The sequence below is a fragment of the Dunckerocampus dactyliophorus genome, chromosome 1 (assembly GCF_027744805.1).
Source record: "Dunckerocampus dactyliophorus isolate RoL2022-P2 chromosome 1, RoL_Ddac_1.1, whole genome shotgun sequence".
NCBI classification, from domain to species: domain Eukaryota; kingdom Metazoa; phylum Chordata; class Actinopteri; order Syngnathiformes; family Syngnathidae; genus Dunckerocampus; species Dunckerocampus dactyliophorus.
In genome coordinates, this window is record NC_072819.1 from 2,746,588 (window position 1) to 2,769,926 (window position 23,339).

The following is a 23,339-nucleotide window of genomic DNA, read 5'->3' on the forward strand; positions in this document are numbered from 1 at the left end:
GACGTGACGTCACGCGTCACAATATTTCGAGCTACTATGAGTGCTTTTAGCTACAAATTAAACTTACTGCAGTCACGATATATTGCTTTGCACATGTATATATTTAAAAAAACATAATTTGCTTTCAGGGCAACACAGTAATCAAGTCATAAGATTACAAGGAAATCATTTTAGGATAATAAATATGGATTTCGTCTATCTATTTCGTCTGTCTTAACGCCGAATGTCCACGTGGTGTCGCTGTGCTCAAAATGGTCGCCACTTAGCGAATCCGGAAATACACACCAAAACTACAAAATAAAAGCCTCACCTATTAAAAGCCACCGCTAGGCGCTTGTTTTTCCGGCAAGTAAATGACACAATTAGACATACAACTTGGCTGTTTTTCTTTGCTTCATAAATTACTTCCATAGACAAATTTGTCCTTAAAAAAAAAATACATCCACTCTTTGTCACTGCCCTGCCAAAGAGAAAACGTATTATTTATTACACATATTAATTGGTAAAAAGTTGCAATTGTGGCTAAATTAATATATTAAGAAGAAAACGTTTGGGATTTTACAATAAAGTCATCCATAGTAAAGATGTAACATTTAACAAATAGTATTTTATGGCCAAAAAAGCGTAATTATTTTCGAACTGAGTGAGTTTTCGGATGAAATACCCGGATGCAAACGCCACAGTTACCGCACGGGGGCGGACGTGCTGGGCCTGCGCAAAGTCTCGCAGTGGGCGGAAGCAGCTGCGACTGATCGCAAGCTGCAAACTAGCCGCTAGCTTATCGATCGTCGGCGGGAGCAATGAGTGCTTTTCTCCTTTCAGGTGTTTACCGTGACGCGGCAAGACATGGTTCTCTGGAGACCACCGTTCAAGTAAGAAGTTGTTGTTAAATACGCTTGAAAGCAGCGTTTCCTGGGCGCTTGTGATGAGAATAGGCGAGACGAGGCTACATTTGCTCTATCAATCCAGCAGAGGAGGAGCGTCGCTCATTCTTTTATTTATATATATATATATATATATATATATATATATATATATATATAATAAGAATAGCGACACGTTTATGGCTAACTGGAAGCCGTTTGTGTTCAACGTTCATAAACCCGTGACATATTTGCTGCCATATTCAAGAAGGAGCCTACATTATGTATTGTAGTTGTTGATTAAACGCGACTGTAATTACTGTAATGGTTTAAGTCTGCTTTCGAGCTCGAGCCGTGGCTAGTATTTGACGTTTGAATACGCAGCATGAAATGTCCTTTTATAGGAGCGATTGTGGTGCTTTCAGGATCACACGAAACCTGTTTATCTACAATCGGAAATAGCAGAGTTTGTCGTGAAACACAACATCCGGTCTGTTTTCCACGTCAGTCGCTAGCTATAGTTTAATAGAAATGACGTCCCATGACTAGATGTGTAATGTATACATGCATGATGTATGTGAAAAAAGACATTAGATTTGATGCTAGTTGTCGGGGGGATTGTCCACGGGCTCCTGAAAGCGTCCAGTTACGTAACAGATGGAAGTGGGCGTGCCTAGATGGAAAGGAGGAGAACGTGTACTGTATTTAGAAGTGCACCCATCCATTCTGCTCCTGAACACAAAGTGGACCTTTGTTTAAAAAAACTAACACTGAAGGAAAAGCCTTGCTCGGATTGGAAGAAAGTGACACAGAATGTTAGCAACCCAGAAGGAGTCGTCTTGGTTTTTGTTTTTTGTTTTAACGAAAGTGCTGGTAAGATTTACATGTGTACACATTCGCACGTTATTATTAGACGTTAGAAAATGCTAATGTGTCTTTTGATGTCTTGTCGATGAAACTCCGCTAACTAGCGTTCGGTCGTAGAAAACAAAACACGTTCTCAATAGCTAGCTGGCTTCCGGTCACATTGGGGATATTGATCAATCGTGTAGCAACGTGATGGCCAGCTGCCATATTGGGAAGGTACGAGCTAGCCTTGTGATGTTTACGTGCAGTGCGTGGCTACTGGTCCCAGCCACGTGCTGCACGCAGTTCGCGACCATGTGGCCACTCGTAAACACGGCGGCGTTGTTGAACTAGCTGTTTGTTTGTCAAATGAACATGTCCGAGGTGTGAAACTCGGTGACTGCTTTGTCGGAACAAAAGCAGCACAAGTTTTTATTTTCTTTATTCTACCGACCCCCTGTTGTGTGGCCACTTCATTAGGTACAAGTGCCAGGTCTTAACAAGAAGTGTAACAAAGGTTTGCATTTTCCGAAGCTAACAGTGCTTTATTTCTTTTTTTGTGAAATGTACAGGCTATATTTCTGTCAATAGTGTATTTATTACCAAATGTTATTGTAGTTGTAATACTTAGCATCCACCTCAAGTACTTTGTTTCTTCAAATGAAAACTTTATTGATCACATAAGCAGTTAGTTATGCAGTAATATGCTTTGAGTTGAGCTGAAAAATATCCAACTAATACTGTGTATTAATTGTGTACTGTACACTGCGTCCTTTTATGTTAAGTTATTTTAGCCATATTGTACTGAGCCACCAGGACAGTTGCCTGGCATGTTGACGTTCCAATTAAGGTCCACCATCCACAGATCATCTTCACTTTGTTTTGTCCTTTTGTGAAAGGCAGATGACAACATCCAGGTGTACGCACAAGGTGAATAATACACAATGGTGCTGAGCCATGGGGGGGGGGTCTGCGCTTTATGCGACACCATCAGCGTCAGTGGTGATAATAACATCAGCCACGGGCAGCCCTCCCAACATCATCATATCATGCTTTTCACAAATATCTCCTCGTGTGTTCTTGGCACTTTCCTGACAGCGCACTTTTCAATTTGGGCAGACAAACGAAAAAGGTGCAGGTTAGAGGTCATCTGTTGAGGTGATGGTGACGTGTGGAGCTCACAGAAACCTCACTTTCATCACTCCTCTGCCTCACCTCCCTGCCTTTGTCTTCCCTCTTTGTCTGACATGCACACACACAGACACACACACACACACACACACACACACAGCACTAGCGTCTCATTAATTGAACTGCCATCTGCTCCATATGTAGCTGCCCAATTAGAAGGATTGCACTTTGACCCTACCTGTCTAAATCTAATATGATAGGTCTACACACACACACACACACACACACACACATACATCTATACAATGTCATTCTATACGCTCTTCAGACTTTGACCCGAACTTGTTGTGTCTCCACAGGGTCTGAACTGGTTTGTCAGCCTTGTGTAGCATTTTTGGGTTTCCGCCCCTCAAGTGTCCTCTAGACCCCTGGTCCCGACCATGGTGGTCTGAAGAGAGGGAGGCACAGTGTTTGTGTGAGCGTGCGTCGACTCTTGAGGGACCCTCGGAGCAGCTAAGAGAAGTAGCGCACTTTTTCCACGCTCCATTCCGACATGTCTAGCAACCGAGAACTGGTGGTGTTCTACATTAGTTATAAACTCTCGCAGAGGAACTACCCGCTCAGCCACATGGGACTCATAGAGGCGTCCAACAGGACTGATGGGGGGGAGGAAGGCTCGGGCGCGGAGGAGGCGCGGGTGCCGACGAACGCCAACGGGACTTTTAACGGCGGCAGCCCGCCAGCGTCGCCGACGCGGGAGGCGTCGTGCCCGGCCGGCCTGGACGCGGTCAAGGAGGCCCTGCGGGACTCGGCCAATGAGTTTGAGCTGCGCTACGCCCACGCCTTCAGCGACCTGCACCACCAGCTGCACATCACGCCGGCCACGGCCTACCAGAGCTTCGAGAACGTCATGGACGAAGTGTTCCGGGACGACGTCAACTGGGGGCGCATCGTGGGTCTGTTTGCGTTCGGTGGGGCGCTGTGCGTGGAGTGCATGGAGAAGGAGATGAGCCACCTGGTGGGCAGGATCATCGAGTGGATGACGGTCTACCTGGACAACCACATCCAGCCCTGGATAGACCGCCAAGGAGGATGGGTGAGTCTTTGAAAAGCCTACAAGCTGATGTCACTGGGGGGGTTCCAGGGTAAAATGAGGCATTTGTTATATCTGTTAGGGGTGTCCCCATACAACGTTTTCACTTTCCATCCGATATTGCAGCCTTGAAAATTGGCTGGTATCTATCCAATGTCAACAGTAGTTATGAGAAAAAAGGACCCTTTTACTTGTTGATGCATATGGGGTATACAGTCAAACCTGTCTTAGCGGCCACCTGCCTATAGCGGCCACTGAAAAATCTCCCGCAGAAAATTTGCGTGTTATAGGCCCTATGTATAGCGGTCACCTGTCTAATGCGGCCAACGGCCACCCATTTTGTCTCCCTTGGTCAATATCTGACTGCATATAGCGGCCAAAATACTGACTCAAGCAGAAGCTTCATGCACAAAAAAGTTTTGTTTTTTAATCAATGAAGCCGTCGTGTGTAGACTTTAATTACCAAGTCGTAGCTCAGTCACAATCATTCACAAGATCCACACAAACTGTCAGTTGTACGACATTAAAAAAAAGCCGTCTTCTTTGGAGCTTTTTGCAGACAGTGACACCGTTTATTTCCTGGTGTGAGACAATGTGCACTGGTCAATACTGTAATGCCGCTTATTGTGGGGAAGGAGAGACTCACCTCACAGATGCACTTTAATCGCTTTATTAACAGCAGTTTATTAACCTACAGTAGTAGTTCTTTACAACTTTTATCCGCAGTCCCACAGTGCCCTCTACTGGTCAACATGTAACAGTATAATCATATGTATCTGCAAACACAACAAGCTTCTAATCACAGATATGTTAATATGTGCACGCACAAATTCAAAATGGCCACCAGCCTGTCTATAACGGCCACCTGCCTATAGCGGACACTTTTGCCGTTTCCCTTTAGTGGCCGCTATAGACAGGTTTGACTTTAGCTTTATTGATACTAGGCACCATGTAGCGAGGTTCCACATGCTCATTGAAGCATTTATTACTCTCCTCCGACAGGGACCGGTTCTTTTCTCATACAGCCAATTTCTTTTTGTCATCCCTTGCGAGTGTGTCACGCTTCGCAAATGTGTCAAACAGCGGAGGATGTTTCAGGAAGCCATGGTGTTGTGGAAATCCTGCTTCAAATGTGTGATGAGGTTGGTCGTATTAAGATTGACAGTTCTGTGCCACCGCAGGAAACTTGTGCGTGACAAGTTTTGCACTCGGCTGCAGCGTCTTTTTCAGACTTTAACAAAAAAGCTGGTATCACTCCTACTCCTTGCTACACATGTTAGCGCATGCTGTTGTTGGGATGACGTGTGCGCTGCATGATGGATACAAGTGCTGCTGTGAAGTCTGCAATAGACTGCTTGTATCGGAGTGCCGATATCGGACATTTTACATGCAGGTTGATATAATCCGGGACTGTTTTTTTGCTTGATATTGGACCCATATCCGATATCAATATTTGATTGGGACGCCCCTAAAAGCTGTCCGAAAAAGACCCAACATGACATGATACAAGCACCAAGCGAGGCTGGGAATCTCAGGGTACCTCACGATATGATACCATTCCCGATACACAGGGTGAAACAAAACAAAATCATTTCATAGTTGATATTTTGTGGCATTCAGCTAGTATAGTCTCCATCTTACCTGTGACCCTCGTAAGGCCAAGTGGTATAGAAAATGGATGGATGGAATATTTTGGTAGTTACAGCATAGAAAACCTGTTGACCACCTTTTTAAATATGTTTTTTTAACATTATTAGAGCCCACTAGACATGAAATAACACCCCTATAATCACCTTTTACACTCCTATTACCCAATATAGTAGACATGATAAGCGATAATAAATTGCATGGACGAGTGATGTGGAAGCAAATATCACATTTGGAAGTCTTATGCAGCGATCTCTGACACATCTTCAGGAAGTTCGATCAAGTGTAGATTTACTACAGCTTGTTTTTGGACTGCTCGGACCACCAACCGTCCATTATCATCAACGGGTTTCCAAATGCTGTCCTACTGAAGAGGATAGCCCTAGCTAACAAAAGTGACAACAAAGAGAGACTGACGACGTGTGACAAAGGAATCATGAGGCTGCTCAGTTGTAATGCTGAAGAAGACAATTCCAATGGTTTTAGTTCCAGGAGGAGGAGGAGGACGGCAATGAATGTGGCTAGGGTCTAAGTACTCTAAATTAGAGGCAAGATTGGCAACACTGATCCCTCCTGCTACGTCGTCTTATTCTTCAGGCGCGTCATAACGTCTTTATGAGCCGGGGAAAAAGGGTATCTGTGGCGGTCCAAATTTACCTGCGGTGGGCTGCCAGTGAACGTATGGGAGTGCAGATTGTGTTGATGATTGTGTGGTCAGCAGCTGGCTCAGCTGTTGCCTAATTGATGCTGCACTAGGCTTGGCCCTGCCCACCTGGGGGGGGGGGGGGGGATGATTCTGGCCTTTTCTCAGAAACAACAAAGATCTGTCTGTCCATTTTCTACTCCCTCCACCTGGCCTCTCCTCAACTGGACTGTCCCAGTACAGTCTGACCCGTGTGTGTGTGTCAGGATGGCGAAGGTCAGCTCTTCCTGTGTGCCAGCAGCGTTGTATGTATCAATAGCATCAAGTATGAAGCAGAAACGGTGGGGGTGCGAGGGGCTGTTATTGTTTACGTCCACTCTGCTGTGCTGTGTTACACCGGGTCAAAAGGTTGCTGCTATGGCAACCGACATCCCAGCGGCAGCACGCGTCGCGTCGAGAAGAAAATCCCACCGGTAGCCAGACTGCATGTGTTTGTTTGGTTACACAACCCACACTTGGACTTGAATCAGAATTACATATTTCTATTGAATGTGTGCACCATACAATCAACATAATGTCATAGTGGTGCGTGCTACATCCTTTTAATAATGCTTACTATTATATGACATCATTTACCACATACTGGCACGATATGTGCTACATAATAATAATAATATAACCATTATTATTATTAACATATTCCATAAGCTGCAATGTTGTGTGTGTGTGTGTGTGCCATCCTTCCTTTTTAATAGCAGATGGTCAATAATGCTAATAATAATCATCACTGTATTACATAATCTGTATTGTCATGTGCCTGTGATGTGTTGACATTTTTGATCATTTTTCTCCATAGGAAAGAGTGAAAGCAGAAATAATCAGTTTCAGCGTCAAAGTATGGCCCCCGCAAAGCCTTTGTTTGCGTTTAATTAACATTTTAATCTTAAGTCACAAAAGTGCAAAAATAAGTTAACCACTGCTGGCCACTAAGTGTCAGTAATGTTACTGTAATGTTGGCTGAGACACACAAGCACCAGACTTGATGGGGGGGAACAAAGGCTTTTACTGCAGCTTTCGATCACCTCACAACAGGCACGATAATCCCTAACACACCAAACTAAAACTCTGAAAAGTCTGAACTCTAAAAGTCTGAACCTCCAACCTCACTTCCTGTCCAGCACCGGAACCCATTTACAGCAGCACACACGAGTGCGAGTCTTACTTGTTTATTTTCTCTTATTATGTCTACTATATTGGGTCATTGCAGTGTTTTAGTGACTGTAGGGGTGTTATTTAATGCCTAGAGGGCTCTATTTAGAAGGTCAAGAACAGGTTTCCTGTTTCTTGTTTTCTTTTATTATGTCTACTGTATTGGGTAATAGGAATGTAAAGATTACTATAGGGGTGTTATTTCATGTTTAGAGGGCTCTAATAATGTTAAAGTGTATTTAGAAGATCAAGAACGTTTTTTCTATGTTTTATTTTCTCTTACGTCTACTATATTGGGTAATAGGAGCGTTTTGGTAACAATAGGGGTGTAAGTTCATGTCTAGAGGTAAAAAGGTGAATGTGTGATTGCGTTGACTGATGCACTTTGACTTCTACTGATGCTTGTGATGCTGGTGATGCTGGTGATGCTGATGCTGGTGATGAAGAACACGGCCTTGATGGTGTGATTGGGCTTCCTTCCTGTCTGCTTTTATTTTCCGATCCAGAGTGAGCGCAGTGACTGCCTGTGTTTCTTCCAGTGTGATCAGTTTTACCGCCATGGCCTCCTCTTCTCATCGCTCGTCATCCCCCGCCGTGTCTTCTTATCAGCCCTCTTTCACTTCATCTTTTCTGCGGTCTCGTCTGCTGAAAGGCAAAATCCCCCAGTTTCCCCGAAAGGCAGCGGTTGCAAACCCACGCAAAACTTTTTTTTTTTTTTTGTAGCTCTTGCAAGCCCATCCCCCCACGGGGAAATGTGCCGCCGGCAGATGTTGGAGTGTCGCCGCGAGGCAGGTGTGCCCTCCGCGGTGCTCCCTGATGAAACATTTGGATGCTCTGAGCCAGCAAGGTCACTTTGTTTTGACAAAGAAGAATTGTGGAGATGCAATAAAAGTACGGCGAGAGTCGCGTAACGCGACACTGCAGTCATCGAAAGTCTCATCTTGGGTGTGAATTGACTGCGTCAATAACGTGTCTCCTGATGTTGGAGCATCTGATAGATCCTCCTGCTTTACCAATAATCACACACCTTTTGCTGAAGTCCTTTTGTCTTCTGGGATGAGTTCAGGGGCCCAAAAAATAGGTAATTATTAGAAAATGAAAAGTTGGGGCCCAACGTGATTACTTTTTTTCATGGGGAATGTTGCTCCAGGTGGTGAAGATGGCTTCACGGAGGGCATCCACTGTCTAAAACTGATGTCCATTTTTCTAAACTTCCCTTGCCGTCCATCCCCAAATGTTCTCCATTGGATTTAGATCAGGTGAGCACACAGGATGGTCCAAAAGAGTGAGCTTATTCCTTTTTGTGAAGTGCAGCGTTGTCCTGTTGAAAAAATCAGTCATTACCTTTGCCCCCTGCAACATCTCCACATGGCCGGCTGCCCTTTGACGCCCCTGCACAACCTAAAAGGCAATTTTAGTACAGATGCTTGTAATTTGGCAGGCTAAAAACAATATAAAAAGTTGTGACAATAATTATATTGAATGATATCACGATGACCGTAGCACAGGCGACAGAGCACATGTTGTTGTCATTACCACCACCAATCGTACCTCTTTAAATGATCCCGCTGGAGCTTATTTGGACGTCTGCTCTGCCCAGGATGCTGCCATCGCGCCGTGTTAGCTGCTCCTGATGGGAGATAAATATGCTCGGCCAGAGCCGTGACCCAGGGAAAGTGGTGGAGTAAAAAGGCCATATATCGCCAGATAATAGACAGACGAGGGAAGGAGCAGCAGTGCCATCGACCTTAATAACGTTGTTACCAGCCGAGCAGGCGCTTGCAGTGATTACTCAGCGGAGAGCGAACCGCCTCGGGGTGAGGGCACTGGCTTATTACCAATTAGGGAAGAATAATATCTTTCGAAAGCATGAGTTTCGGCCATAAAATGTTCACGTCTTTTTGTGGTCTGGAGAAGCAGACGGCCGTATAATATGGGTGTTGCACAAACCTGTGTCAAAGGCAGCCCTTAGCCCTGCTAGCTAGGAAAATAAATAGCCTGTCCCTCAGGTATCATTGAAAGAAGCTGCTTTGTTGTGCCTCACTATTGGCTAGGAATACAACACACCCCGTGTGACGACATACTGTTGTGCTACACGTGCTAAGCGGCTAAAAGAACACTTGACCTCCAGAACGGGATGAGAATAATGTTTATGTGGAAACAAAGATGGCCGCCACTAAACCCCCCTAGATAACCGATAACTTATTTTGGTAAATACGGCTGTTTCCTGTCTCCTAAGGCAGCTGACCACTGCTCTTGGAAGCCCTCTTATTTTGGTAAATAGGGCTGTTTCCTGTCTCCTAAGGTAATGCTAATGTTTCATGGTAATTAGCATCCAGGAGGTGTTGCGTGATAGCCCAGAGAGGCAAATGTCCCCCTGGGGACATCCAGCATGCCTCCTGCTCTCCCTCCACCCCACATGCTTTATCTTCCATACGTCTTCCCCTGGCATGAATTTTGCCTTTCTATTTTTCAGTCTGAGCCCCCCCCCCCCCCCCCCCCCCCCCTCCACCCACCACACACACACACACACACACACACACACACACACACTCACTCAACTCGCTCCCCCTCACTCCATCATTTTGACCTCCTTTATTTCCGTCCCCTTCCTCACGTTCCCAACGTTCCTCTCCCATCACGTCCGGACTGCGGTGGCTAAACGGAAGGTGGGTGTAAATTGATCCCCCCCACCCCCCAACCTCCTTGGCAGTTTAGGTGTGGTAGATTGATCACACATCCTTGCTAATTGACATGTTCTGTCTGTGTGTTGTGTTGAAGGCATGTTGTTTACTGCAGTGCTTGATGTATTCTCTCATACTTGTTGACATTTTATTACACGGCGATGCGCTGCGAGAGGGGAGGGGACGGTGCCATGTGGGACCACGTGACCATTTTAAACAAAGAACCCGAAGACGCACACACACAGATTGTGGAATTTGCTTACTGGGGTGATATAGTGTTTGTGTGTGTGTGTGTGTGTGTGTGTGTGTGTGTGTGTGTGTATGTGTGTGCGTGCGTGCGTGCGTGTGTGTGGTGTTATCACTTAGCAGGCCAAAGTCCAAAAGCCGTCTTTGCAGTCCATCAAAGGCAGACACTTTAGTCCCTCGTGATGGGTGCTTCTCTGCTGATGTGAATGAGCTCATAAGTATTCAGAACTGTTGTTTCCATATGCAGAGTGTGTGCGTGTGCGTGTGTGTTTGAGTGGCGGGTGCCACAGTCCCAGCCTGACAGCTAACAGATTGTACAACTGAGGTGAAAACATCAGGAAGGTTGTGTGTGTGCGCGTGTGTGTGTGTGTGTACATTGGTTCTGTTGTGAGTATTGTGCACCTCCAGATGATGTCAACATTTGAATAACTCGACGTGTACTGCAAATCCACACACATGCCTTCTTATGGACGATGTAGATGAACATGCATTGGTCATTCAGCACACAATGTCAATGAAACACTCTTAATGATCATCAGCATCAAACATGCTTATTTGTTCATGTAACACACACACATCAATGAACAACTTCATGTCTGCCTCCTTTGTTCTGCACTGTGCAGGCACGAGTTTATTCTCGTACAATTACATCTTTTTATCGTTAGATTTCAACTTTTTTTGTCGAATATTTTCACTTTATTCTTGTAAAAAGTACAGCTGTTTTTTCCTTTTTAGAAATACTGTATATTTATACTGTATATGTTTTCCTGATACGTGTGTGCTTATATAGTGCATGTAGAACACACATGCAGCTGTGTAGCGGATGAGCGTGTTGAGTGCGTCCAGGCTGGCCATCACACAAGCTTTGCCAGGTCACCCCGACACGCAGGAAAGAGTAAAAAGAAGGAGGGTGACTCAGCTGGATGAGCGTGTAGCTGCTAGTAGGTCAGTGGGTGACGCCATGGCGCACTGTTTCTGCTCTGTGGAGGACGACTTGGTGCTTTTTGCGTTGCTGCTCCACTCGTCTCAGGCTTAGCGGTGAAATCAGGTCACTGGCAAACACCCCCACCCCCTCCTCCATTTTTTTACCTCCCACTTGTACCCCGACAGGGTAGCCCTTTCTCTCCTTGCACCCAAAACGAAACAGACCTTCACCCTGTTGTGTGTTTTCCTCCTTCCCATGCTCGCTCTCTCATGTCTGCCATCAGATTATGCGGCATATCACGGGATTGGCGCGTTTCGTGTTAAAAGCTGCTGCGGAGCTGTGGGATGGGTGGAGGAGGTTTGACGAGGCTTTCATGCAAATGCCCGCAGCCCGTCTCGTCAAAAACGAGAGGACAGAATAACGATAAAGCAACAGCGAGAGCAGATAATAAAACAATTAGTGCACCATCTGCTTTCATGTTTAGTCTACTCGCTCCATCATTTCATCATTTCAAAGTCACTTGCTCATGTGGAAGGGAGTTCCTCATCTCCAGCCATCACGGATGATCAACCGGCTTCGTGTAAGCTTCCGTTCCAAAGCGTGAAAATGGGCCAAAACATGCGCCCCTACTGTGTTACTGGTGCCATGATTTCCATGAAAAATACGCCACTTCCTGGCCCCCACAAGTCACATTTCTTCCACAAAACCACCACTCTAACATTAAGGCAGAGGTGTCTAAAGTGAGCTTTTTGCCCCCAAAATATAATTCAACAAGGACACTAAAAACAAACAACAGCAAAAATGTGAAAATTGAAAAGTCATTTTCCAAGAAAAAAGTCAAAATATTAAGAGAAAAACTTAATTTTCTGAAAATAATATTGAGGAAAATGTTTTTAGTAGCATAAGGTTGAAATATTAAAGAAAGATGTTATTTTTTAAAGTCATAATACACTCCTGATCAAAATCTTAAGACCAGTTGAAAAATTTGCTAGAATTTGCATTTTGCACATTTGGATCTTAATGAGGTACAGTATGTGTCTACCTATTTTCATAGGTAGACACATATAAACACTATAATGCTACATGTTAGCATTAGCATAGTAGCATTTTAGACATTTTCAGAGCTAGACACTTACCACTATTATGCTAAGTGTTAGCAATCTAAATATGTAGATACAATAAATGTAGGACTAATATTAATGACTTAGTGCTATCAAATTAGTTTTTAGCATGCTAAAGTTAGCACTGTAGCATTGCTAGTATGCTAACATCAGCATAGTAGCATTTTTAGCCATTTTCATAGCTAGACACATATATCAAGACACAGCACTATTATGTTACATGTGAGCATGCTAACGTTAGCATTTCTAGCATGTTAACATTAGCATAGTAGCATTTTAGCCATTTTCATGGCTAGACACTTATATAAACACTTTATAAACACTATTATGCTAGGTGTCAGCAATCTAAATATGTTGCTAAAATAAATATAGGACTAGTATTTATGACTTAGCGCTATCATACTAGATGTTAGCATGCTAACGTTAGCACTGTAGCATTGTTATGCTAACATTAGCATCGTAGCATTTTTAGCCATTTTCATAACTAGACACATATATAAACACTTAGCACTATTATGCTCGGTGTTAGCAATCTAAGTATGTACATCAAATGAATGTAGGACTAATATTTATGGTGTAAATCACAATATGGGACAACTATGGCGCTTGGCGGACCTCTGCTCTCTCCGAGTGCTTTTCTAGTTATGGAAATAAAGTCCAAATGTTATTGGAAAAAAGTCCTAGTATTATCAGAAGAAAATTTACAAAGGTTATATCTGAAGAAAGTTGAAATAAAATTACAGATGGGGGGGGGAAGTAGCCTCTTTTTTCTTTAATATTTCAATGTCGCACACACACACACACACACACACACACACACTATAACGTCCTCCAGCTTCCTAGTGTTGGGTAAATTGTGTGTGTGTGTGTGTGTTGACAGAATGGGGTTTTGCACAGCCATCCCCCAGAGTGAGAACAGATAACAGATTGGTATCTGAGCCTTCATGTCCTGACTCATTAATCTGCTCTTTAATTCATGGCCTCTCTTCTGGATCAACACACACACACACACACACACACACACACACACACACACACACACACTCTGAGAGAAGGTTTGAAGGTTCCGTAGAAGAAGAAAGACTACATTGGCACATGACAAAGTCCTGATGTGTTCCGGCTTTCTGTAAACGATCCATCATTACTCCTCCGCTTCAGCCTGGATGCCAAGAGCACGACAATGTGTTCATGCCTTTTCTTTCTCAAGCTCCATTGGGGGGTTTAGAGGGGATGCAGGACCACCACATGACTTTTTCTCCAAGCTCACGACCCCCAGCAGTGAGTCAGTAGAAAGTGGAGCCTTTCTTCCAGTGGATATGAAGCAGGAAGGGTTTGTTTGTGGTGGATAGGATGCATCCCACATTCCTTTCGTGCCTTGCTGACGTCATCACACCTTCTTTGCTGTCATGTGAGGCGCTCAGTTTGGGTTTAATGGCTGATTAGGCAGCTTTAAGGGTGCTGTGGGTCATGTGAGAACCTCCCTGCTGAAGCGGTGTCATGAAGAGGCGGATGGACGTGGTGAGGACGAGGATGTTAGGATGGAAGGAAGGAAGGAAGGAAGGAAAGGTCTTTTGTTCTGACTTGGCACCCATTTTGTCCTCACAAGGTTCATCCACAAAGTACCAGGATGATGATCAGCAGATCTTTGGGTGTCCACAAACAAAACACGTAGCTGGCTAGCGCTGGCTAGCGCTGGCTAGCGCTGGCTAGCGCTGGCTAGCGCTGGCTAGCGCTGGCTGCTTTTCCTTTGACTCATCCACTGTAAATAATATCACCATGCGTGTGGTTCTGATAAAACTGCTGCACAGGCCGTGTTCAGACTTTCGCTTGAGCTAAAATGGAACCTTGCTCCAAATCAGAGTGTAAACGACGACCGGATGAGACTACCAACGACCCTGATGTCTCCGAGCTTGTCCAAATATCCACACAGCCGTCCCTCATGGCCTCACACTTCCAGCATCGTTCCCTCGCCTTTCACCAACGAATGAATGAGTAAATGATGACACTATGGACTATTATTAGTCCCAAAACATGGAAGGACAAGTCATATGTCGTACTGTGGTCACTAGACGTCAGTGACGTTCCATTGACGAGAGAATATCTTAGATTACATTATTTTAAGTCAGCCATGGCATGTCCAACATAACAGAGTGGGGAAAAAAGTGGTACGTTTTTGGCGTCTTACGTGGTCCTTCTTCCCCACTCCATTCCATTCAGCCTTTCTTAAGTTTAGAATAAATCAATTGGAGGCTAACTGGTTTATGCTTAAAGTGACGGCCGTCTCCCTGCAGCGATCCCATAGCCTCCGTGAATGGGAGGTGACTATAGGGGTGTTATTTCATGTCTACAGGGCTCTAGTGATGTGAGAAAGCAAACTTAAAAGGTGATAAACATGTTTTTCATGTCTTATTTTCTCCTATTGCGTCTACTATATTGGGTAATAGGAATGTAAAGGTGACTATAGGGGTGTTATTTCATGTCTAGAGGGCTCTAATCATGTTAAAAAGCTTATTTAGAAGGAGGTAAACAGGTTTTATGTGTCTTATTTTCTCCTATTATGTCTACTATTATGTCTATTATACTACTATGTTCCTGGTACTGGTGTCGATTGTCATGATCTGGAGATGTTGATGCAGATTGTGTGTGTGTGTGTGTGTGTGTGTCGGAGCTTGTTATGGTGCAAGAGCAGAGCAACCAACCAGTCAGAGGTGATGAATAGGATGCTTACGCTAATGATCGTTAAAGACGCTTCTTTCTCCACATGGCAGTGCTTTCCAGTAGCTGTGGCAACCTGCTGCAGGATCTCCCTGGCTGTGTTGCTTTTTGTAGCCCACCTTTTGTTACACACACACACACACACACACATACACACACACACACACACACACACACACACACACACACACACGGGCTTTGCACACGCTGTTCATCCCTGAAGAAGAAGCAGGAAGTTAGAGAGCTAGCTGATGTCCCACGTGGGAGCAGAGTGGGGAAATAAAAAGAATAGAGGTGTGGTCGTGCGAAAGAGGAAAGGGGGAGGTCAAAGGGGAAGACTGGCTTTACCTGCCAGGTGGGACTTGCTGGGGAGGGGATTGACCAGTTGTACAGGAACAAGGTGGCGAGAAAGCTTGAGGCGCCCGGTCTTTTGTTTTGTGAACGTAGGATGAAGCTGGTGTGAGGGGTGGAGAGTAGGAACGGGAATGTGTTGATGCTGAGGCAGACATCTTGTGTACGCTGGCCTTGGCACCGTAACCAAGTCAAACGATTAGTCCTCCCCTTTTTCCAACTGTATCTTTCATTGGATGGACTTTTATTGGGTCTGGGGTGTCCAAAGTGTGGCCTGGGGGCCATTTGCAGACGGTGGCTGTTTTTATTATCATTTAACACGAAAACGTTAAAGAGAAAAACAAAAAAAAGCACACCAACAAGAGCAAAAGTGGGAAAAAATCTGCAGTAATTACAAGAATAATGTAAAAATATGAAGAGAAAAAGGTTTAGTTTAACAGGAGGAATGTGTAATGTTATGAGGGGAAATAATGTTTTAGCTGGATAACGCTGATATACCAAAGGAAGACATTATTCTTTTAAGTGGGAATATTATGGAAACACAAAACAACACATTTTGGGAAAATTAGCTTGTGAAAAAAGAATAAAGTCCAAATATTATTTGTAAAACAATTGTAATTACGAGAAGAAAATGGCAGAAATTGGGGGGACAAAAGTAGATATCATTTTACAAGAAGCATGTCGAAATGTTGAGGGAAAAAAGTTGCTGTATTTATTTAGCTATTTTTAGAATAAACTCGTAATATTATGAGGAAAAGAAACACTCATTTTAGTAGCATAAATTTGAAATATTAAAGAAAATATGTAGAGTTTCAATGAAAATTAGGTTGGGGGAGGGGAAGCCTATGTAGAAATATTTAAGAAGAAAGATGAACTATTTGGAACATGACCAAAAAACAGCAGCAAAAGAAGTTGGTAATAATAATAGTTTAGACAAAATGAAAGCGTTACTGGTGGCACACGCCAGCTGCTGGTGTGGTTGGTAGAAAAAGAAGCTGCACGCAGCCTAAAACGTTGCTTGATCATCGTGGCGGGACTGCCGTGTAAATGAATCATCATATTCTAACATCAACACGTGACTGGTGGACATGCCGGGACATGTCCCCCGGCCAGGCAGGTGTCGGTGGTGCTACAGCCCACAGGCAGGAATGTGAAGGATGTGGTAGAGGAATGTACCAGCAACAATGTAGGCCGCATGACTCACTGTTGACGCGCCCCGCTGCGCTACCTGCAACGTGTCCCGTCATTCCTGCTGAGTCATCCTGCCATCTGTGTCACCGGCATCCATCGTTAGTGTGGTGAAAGATTACGTCGTTCATAGACGGTAGGAAGTACCGCTATCAGAAGGTGAGCGAAGCAGGGTTTGTACGAACGCACCTTCGTGATCCAAAGTCTGCGGGGTTCTGGTGGCATGGATGTGGATGGCGCAGCTCCCGCTCCATTTCCTGATTCCTTCACGTTCTCGCCTTCCATGAATGTAGAAAGTGAGACAGAATGGTGTCAAGTACTGGTGGTGGGTCAGCAGCGCAAACGAAGGTGTTCATTATCCACCATGCCGGTGGTGGTGGTGGTGGTGTAGTAGTGGTGGTGTGGTGTGGTGTGGTGTGGTGTAGTAGTAGTGGTGGTGGTGGTGGTGTGGTGGTGGTGGTGTAGTAGTAGTGGTGGTGTGGTGGTGGTGGTGGTGGTGTAGTAGTAGTAGTGGTGGTGTGGTGGTGTGGTGTAGTAGTGGTGGTGGTGGTGTGGTGGTGGTGGTGTAGTAGTAGTGGTGGTGTAGTAGTGGTGTAGTAGTGGTGGTGGTGGTGTAGTAGTAGTGGTGGTGTAGTAGTGGTGGTGGTGGTGGTGGTGGTGTGGTGTAGTAGTAGTGGTGTAGTAGTGGTGGTGGTGGTGTGGTGGTGGTGGTGGTGTAGTAGTGGTGTAGTGGTGGTGGTGGTGTGGTGTGGTGTAGTAGTAGTGGTGGTGTAGTAGTGGTGGTGTGGTGTAGTAGTAGTGGTGGTGGTGTGGTTGTGTAGTAGTGGTGGTGTAGTAGTGGTGGTGTGGTGTGGTGTGGTGGTGGTGGTGGTGGTAGTGGTGGTGTGGTGGTGTTAAATCCAGGAAGAAGAAGACAAAATGATGTGCATTGCGTCATGGCGTTTTCCGTGCATCTTTTTTTTCTTCACGTCACGCACGTAGACGGGTTATTTGTTTTCAGAAACCCAAATGTTAACTGCATGTTCACCGGGAGGAGATGCTGGATGAAGTAGCCGAGGAGAGGGACCCCCAATGGATGCGCCGCATGACATTTTCTTCCACCGAAAAACCACCAGCGGCTAGCTTATGCTATCCATAATGCTTTCAAAAAACACAGTGTGCAAATACATGTCTATATTTCTCACAATTACCAACACGAGCACTACACTTTGCCAAATCTCCAGTACACGGCAGCACAGCAGTCCCTCCTTCATGGCAGTTCATTGGTTCCACATCCAACCGTGATAAGTGCATTTATGTCAAGTAGGATTCCTGCTTTATAAATGGAATAACAGTTAGAGCATAGAAAACCTGTTTACCACCTTCTAAATAAGCTTTTTAACATGATTAGAGCCCTCTAGACATGACATAACACCCCTATAGCCACCTTTGCATACACATAAGAGAATTGTGTGTGTTGCTGTAAATGTGTTCCCCACAGGAGGTGAGGTGGGGGCTTGAGAGTTGAGTTCTATTTTGGGGTGGAAATGATTGTGCCTGTTGTGACATCATTCAAAGCCTGTTGTGTCTGGTGCTTGTGTGTCTTACCCAACATTACTGACACCTAGTGGCCAGCGTAGAATAGTACGTATCATCACGACCTCTTTCGATGTGTCTTCGATTGCTTTATATTTGGATTTGACTTCATGTAGGCAACAGCATACGTAACATTTGCTTCATTTTGTTGAAAATTGGAGCATGAAGAGGTGAAGCACGACTGTGTTTGTACACAAACTCAGTACAAACATTTCAGCAAACATTTTCAAGTCACACAAAAACCTGGGGTGTGTAAATGTAATACTTGTTTCTAACTATAGTACACGTACGTGCACATGCAGGAATGAGGTCATGGCGTGGCCTTATCTTCCGCCAGCACACCCACACAAATTCTTAGAAAGGTTTTTAGCAAGATTACTTTGTTCACAAGGTCCTGTCAGCGTGATGACACAATGTAGCGTCCCAGGACACCTGACTGAAAAACCAGGACACCTAGCACCTTCCACGTTACTCCGTGTTTTCCACTTCCACGTTACTCCGTGTTTGCCTTCCACTTCCACGTTACTCCGTGCTTACCTTCCACGTGAATGGGAATAAATTCATTTATTCATTTATGGCAATCAATTCATAATTCCGAGGAAAAAAAATTACAAGAAAGTTGAAATTGTTTTGAAAATTTTTAAAAAGGCAACAGCAGAGATGGAAAAACAGCTGTCATAAAGTGAAACTATTAAGAGGGAAAAAAGTCATTTTCTATGGAGGAAAAAGTAGCAATTTTACAAGAGTGAGCTGCCAATATGATGAGGAAAGACAATGTCACTTTAGTAGCACAGAGGTCAATATTTCTTTTTTAAATGTGGTTTTAAGTCATAATATTATGAGAAATAAACAATACAACACAAAGTTGGAATTTTTGGGGAAATTAGTTTGCAGAAAATGTTATGGGAGTAAAGTCAATGTTGCGAAAAGAAAATTTAGTTAAGTTAAGTTTTAGTTTAGTTAAAGTTAACATTTTTGGAAAAAAAGAGCAGAAATGGAAAAAAACAGCTGTAATAAAGGGAAAATATGAAGAGAAAAAAATCATTTTGTGGACAAAAGTATTTTCTTGCTATTGTTGCTGTAGATCTAATGAGGCATGTTTTGAAGGAAAAAGTACTTATTTGTCTTGTGCAGTTGAGCTCGAGGACCAAGCGAGCAATGTCTCCCTCTGCCGGTTGCTGCTGGTAACGTCCTGGCTTTGCTGCGTTTGCAGGAGCGCTTTGCTGAGATCTTCGGGCAGGACGCGGCGGCGGAGGTTCGCAGGTCCCAGGACACTTTCAAGAAGTGGCTCCTGGCCGGGATGACGCTGGTGACCGGGGTGGTGGTGGGCTCGCTCATCGCCCACAAACGCCTGTGATGTGACCCCCAGCGACCCCCAAAAACACCTGCCTCCTTCACTGCCTTCACCCTCATCACCCACACCCACACACACACACACACACACACACACACACACGCACGCACAGATCTAGATAAAGGTTGTTTGGTGGAAGGAGGTGTTGACTTTGTTGTCCCGCCTACTCGTGGCCATCATACGTGTTCTTGTTTCCTTCCCGTGCACACATTCACACTGAATCCACGCTCTTCCTCCTCCAAGCAGACCAGACGTCATTCCCTCCGTCCTCATCCATCTTTTCGTTGCTTGCTGACGGCCCCTTGCAGACATGACCTCGTCTCCCATCGGGAATAGTGGAAATGACAAAAAGATCTGTTCCGGGGTTAACAAGTCCACCACGAATGCTTTAAGCTGACTGGAATGAATAATTGGATTGCTCACAAAAGTTCTATGGTTACCGTCATACTTTTCCTGGTGAGACGAGTCAAGTGAAAGTACCGGTCCTTTGTCCGCGATGCTGACACGGCAGGCATTGCTAGAATAAGTCATTAGTAGTCGCATTTCTCATATTGCACCGAGCAGTCAAAGCCTTGGCTCCAGTTCTGATTCTATGGTTATCATCACCTTTTGCTGACACGCCGCAGTGAAGACATGAGGGGCAACTTGACCGTGGAACAGATCGTTTGTGTTTTCATTGTTTGCGCATCCGACCGTGTTTGACCGGCAGACATTACTAGTCGATGCGGAGAGTGATGTAGTGGGCGGCCACTTCCCGCCAGAAGGAGGCGGCGTGATGCTGCGCCTGTTGTTGACGTGTTAGTTTGTAACCTGTGGTGCTTTTTTTTTTTTTTTTTTTTCTCAGATCTCTCTCGTTTTTAGCCAACAAGCTTTTTTTTTTAATGTTTGGAAGCCAATGAAAAGTTTTATTATTCATCATTTTGATACTTTTAAGTCAGCGTGCGCGCGTGCGTGTGCACGTGTGTAAAGGGGGAGCTTGTCGTCGCCGCCATTTTTGTCCATCATGCTTTTCTAGACAGTAGCTGACGAATACAGCAAACGTTGTAGCAGCATACACACACACACACACACACACGCACACACACACGCGCGCGCCTCAGCATGAACATGTAGATATTTTGGATGTAAAAGTAATGTTGTTAGAATTCTTCATTTGACACACACACACACACGCACCCTCATCCCCAGTTAATAAAAAGTTATGACATGATGGTTTGTGCTGCTTTTGCTTCTTTTATGACGTCATTCCAAACTACGTGTGTCTCGGCGCTGCCGTGGCGACCCAGCATGCACTCATCTGTTATGATCGCCATTCGTCACACCCATGTTAGCCCCGCCCCTTTCAGTCACAGCCCACCCACCTGCCGCTCACTCAGATGTGGCGGGAAGGAAGACCTCCATCTTGGATGTGAAGATGCTATCCATCCATATCACAGTAGTATGTTGGTATGAATCCTAATATGATACATACACGATATGATTATTAAAATACTCTAATGTCAGTCTGAATAAAAACATTTACTGTACCAGCCAAAAGTTGATTTATTGTGTAATATCATCTTGTTCTCTGGAGGGAGCTAATGAGCCAAATCTTTTCTCTTGCCAGACCCAAGAAGTGCTGATAAATAATTAAAAATCATGATGGATTTAGATTGGAAAAGATTTGATCTCACTTTTAAAATAATCTTTACGATACGAAGATGAAAACACATTCCAAAAATGTTCTGAATTGTTTTTTAAAATGCTCCACTTAGCAATACGGCAACTTGTAACCTTTTATTCTCCGCTGGAGGGCGCCAGATTGGCATTTCCCGAGGAAAAAACACATTTTATTATACCAGTGTCGACAATACGTAATAAATATTTACCATTAGGGATGTAACGATTCCGTCACTATATCGAGGCAACAATTTATATTCCTACGGTTCAACTACATCGATCTGGGTTCGCAAGTTTCCATTCAGGACGACATACTGTATATATCGATCTAGCGTCGTTTAAAAGGTAATCAATCGATTGAATCGATACTAGGAAATGAAGCATTGGATTTAAGCACGGCAGGCTTTATAATGGTGTGTGTGTTGGTTTTAGCACTTTTAATGATAAAGACGTTAAACGATCCAGTTTGCTTGTGGGTGACGTCATCGTCTTCCGGGTAGGTGGTGGTCATGGGAGTTGTAGTTGACCTGTGAAACAGTTGATTCGCTGCTTCTTCTTTTGGTCAGTTCATTCACTTTATTCCGCATTCACCGTTGACTAATCCGGTCTTATTTTAAAACAACTTTTAAGTGACGTTTATGGGGAGTTATGGGTAGTTTACGGTGCACTAGCAGCGAGGCTTAGTGACGTCATCATCCAGCGCGGCGGTTCCAGGTGAAAACTATCTAAGAATGATACAAACACAATCCCCGCATTGTTTTTGATAGTGAAATGTAAATCAAAAGTATGTATGGAGTGCAAAAGTATAGAGAACGTAGAACACATATTACTACACTGCAAGAGATATAGGGAAGAACGTGTAACGTTAAGGAAAAGAATTAAGAAGATAGGAAGGGAATGGAGCATTGAGGGTATCTTAGGAACAGGTGGGGAGGGGGTAAGAGATATACAGAGGGCAGTGATAGAATATTTGAAGGACACAGGATTATATCATAGAATATAGATAAGTATTAGAATATTTTAGTATAAGTATTATTATTAGGATTATTATTAGTAGTAGTATAAGTAGTCTCCTCACTATCTAAGATAGCATAAAGTAAGATACTGTATATGGCCCATGTTACATACTCCGGTACAGTAGGTGGCGGTATGCACCTTTTCAAGTCATGGTTGCAACCCGCCATTAAACTAGAAGAAGAAGAAGAAGAATCCCCGCATTTTCAAACTCATAGATCGGAGCTCCAGGACAAGCTAAGAGGTATGTAGCATATAAATTCACTTTAATATCTATCTGCAGATGAAATTTCATGAACATCTGATGGTGTGAAATATGTTAATTTTGCCCCGGAACTACTGTGTGCATGCAATTCGTAGCGCCGTGCTTCTGCAGCATTTATGATACTTGAGGACTCTTTGATTATCGAAAAAAATGTAAATGGCTTCTCTGTTGACTTTTAAAGGAAATGTCACAGCCGGAGTTACATTGTCTTGACTCAATGTTAAAGCAATGGGAACCAGAGGCACGATTTCCCGCCATGACATTTGTTCTAACTTCTTTAATACTTGGGGTAGAGAAGCGAATGAGTTGTCAAATTAAAGTCAAGTTTTATCAGACCCAATGAATCACAGACTTGATTGTACATATTTCAAAATGTTTGTAACATTGCTAACATATGCGTGCTGCAAAACATTCTTGCTAGCTGCTGCTCTGGGCCCTCGCCTATAAAGCTTCCGTACGCACAAAACAGGGCCCAAATTTGCGTTCGCCAGAGCAGAATGAGGCGAGCCACTGGACGACAATCGGTGCGATTTCCCACTTGAACACTGGCCATGCGGCTGCTTCCATCGGCTTCGGGATGGGTTTGAATAATCCTTCCCACAGGCCACGATGATCGGGGGAGTTGAGGATCCATTATCAGGACGACTTGACCAACCAAGAGTGTCTTGCCCTCGTTCCTCCACTTACTACGCTCTTGCAGCCCTGGCAGGTAATGCCGGATGAAAGATGACCAAAAGCCATCTGCAAGGGTTTGGCTGTGCCTCCAGCGTCTTCTTCCTAAATCACTCGGGTCATAGATGGCTTGAGGTA

The 23,339-nt window shown here is 44.3% G+C and overlaps 2 protein-coding genes across 2 annotated transcripts in view; both read left to right on the forward strand.

The window, feature by feature from the left end:
• The first annotated feature begins 721 nt into the window (after positions 1-721).
• bcl2l1 (BCL2 like 1) lies at positions 722-20,430 on the forward strand. Its single transcript, XM_054799133.1, has 3 exons — positions 722-872; positions 3,200-3,936; positions 19,451-20,430. Exons 2-3 carry the CDS (start codon positions 3,394-3,396, stop codon positions 19,592-19,594), a joined length of 687 nt encoding a protein of 228 aa, XP_054655108.1. The 5' UTR covers positions 722-872; positions 3,200-3,393; the 3' UTR covers positions 19,595-20,430.
• Positions 20,431-20,588: 158 nt separating this feature from the next.
• Positions 20,589-23,339, forward strand: part of snx21 (sorting nexin family member 21) — a 58,997-nt gene continuing 56,246 nt past the window's right edge. The window contains exon 1 of the mRNA XM_054799059.1: positions 20,589-22,508. The gene's annotated coding sequence lies outside the window, so the exon portion shown is untranslated. The remainder of the gene's footprint in view (positions 22,509-23,339) is intronic.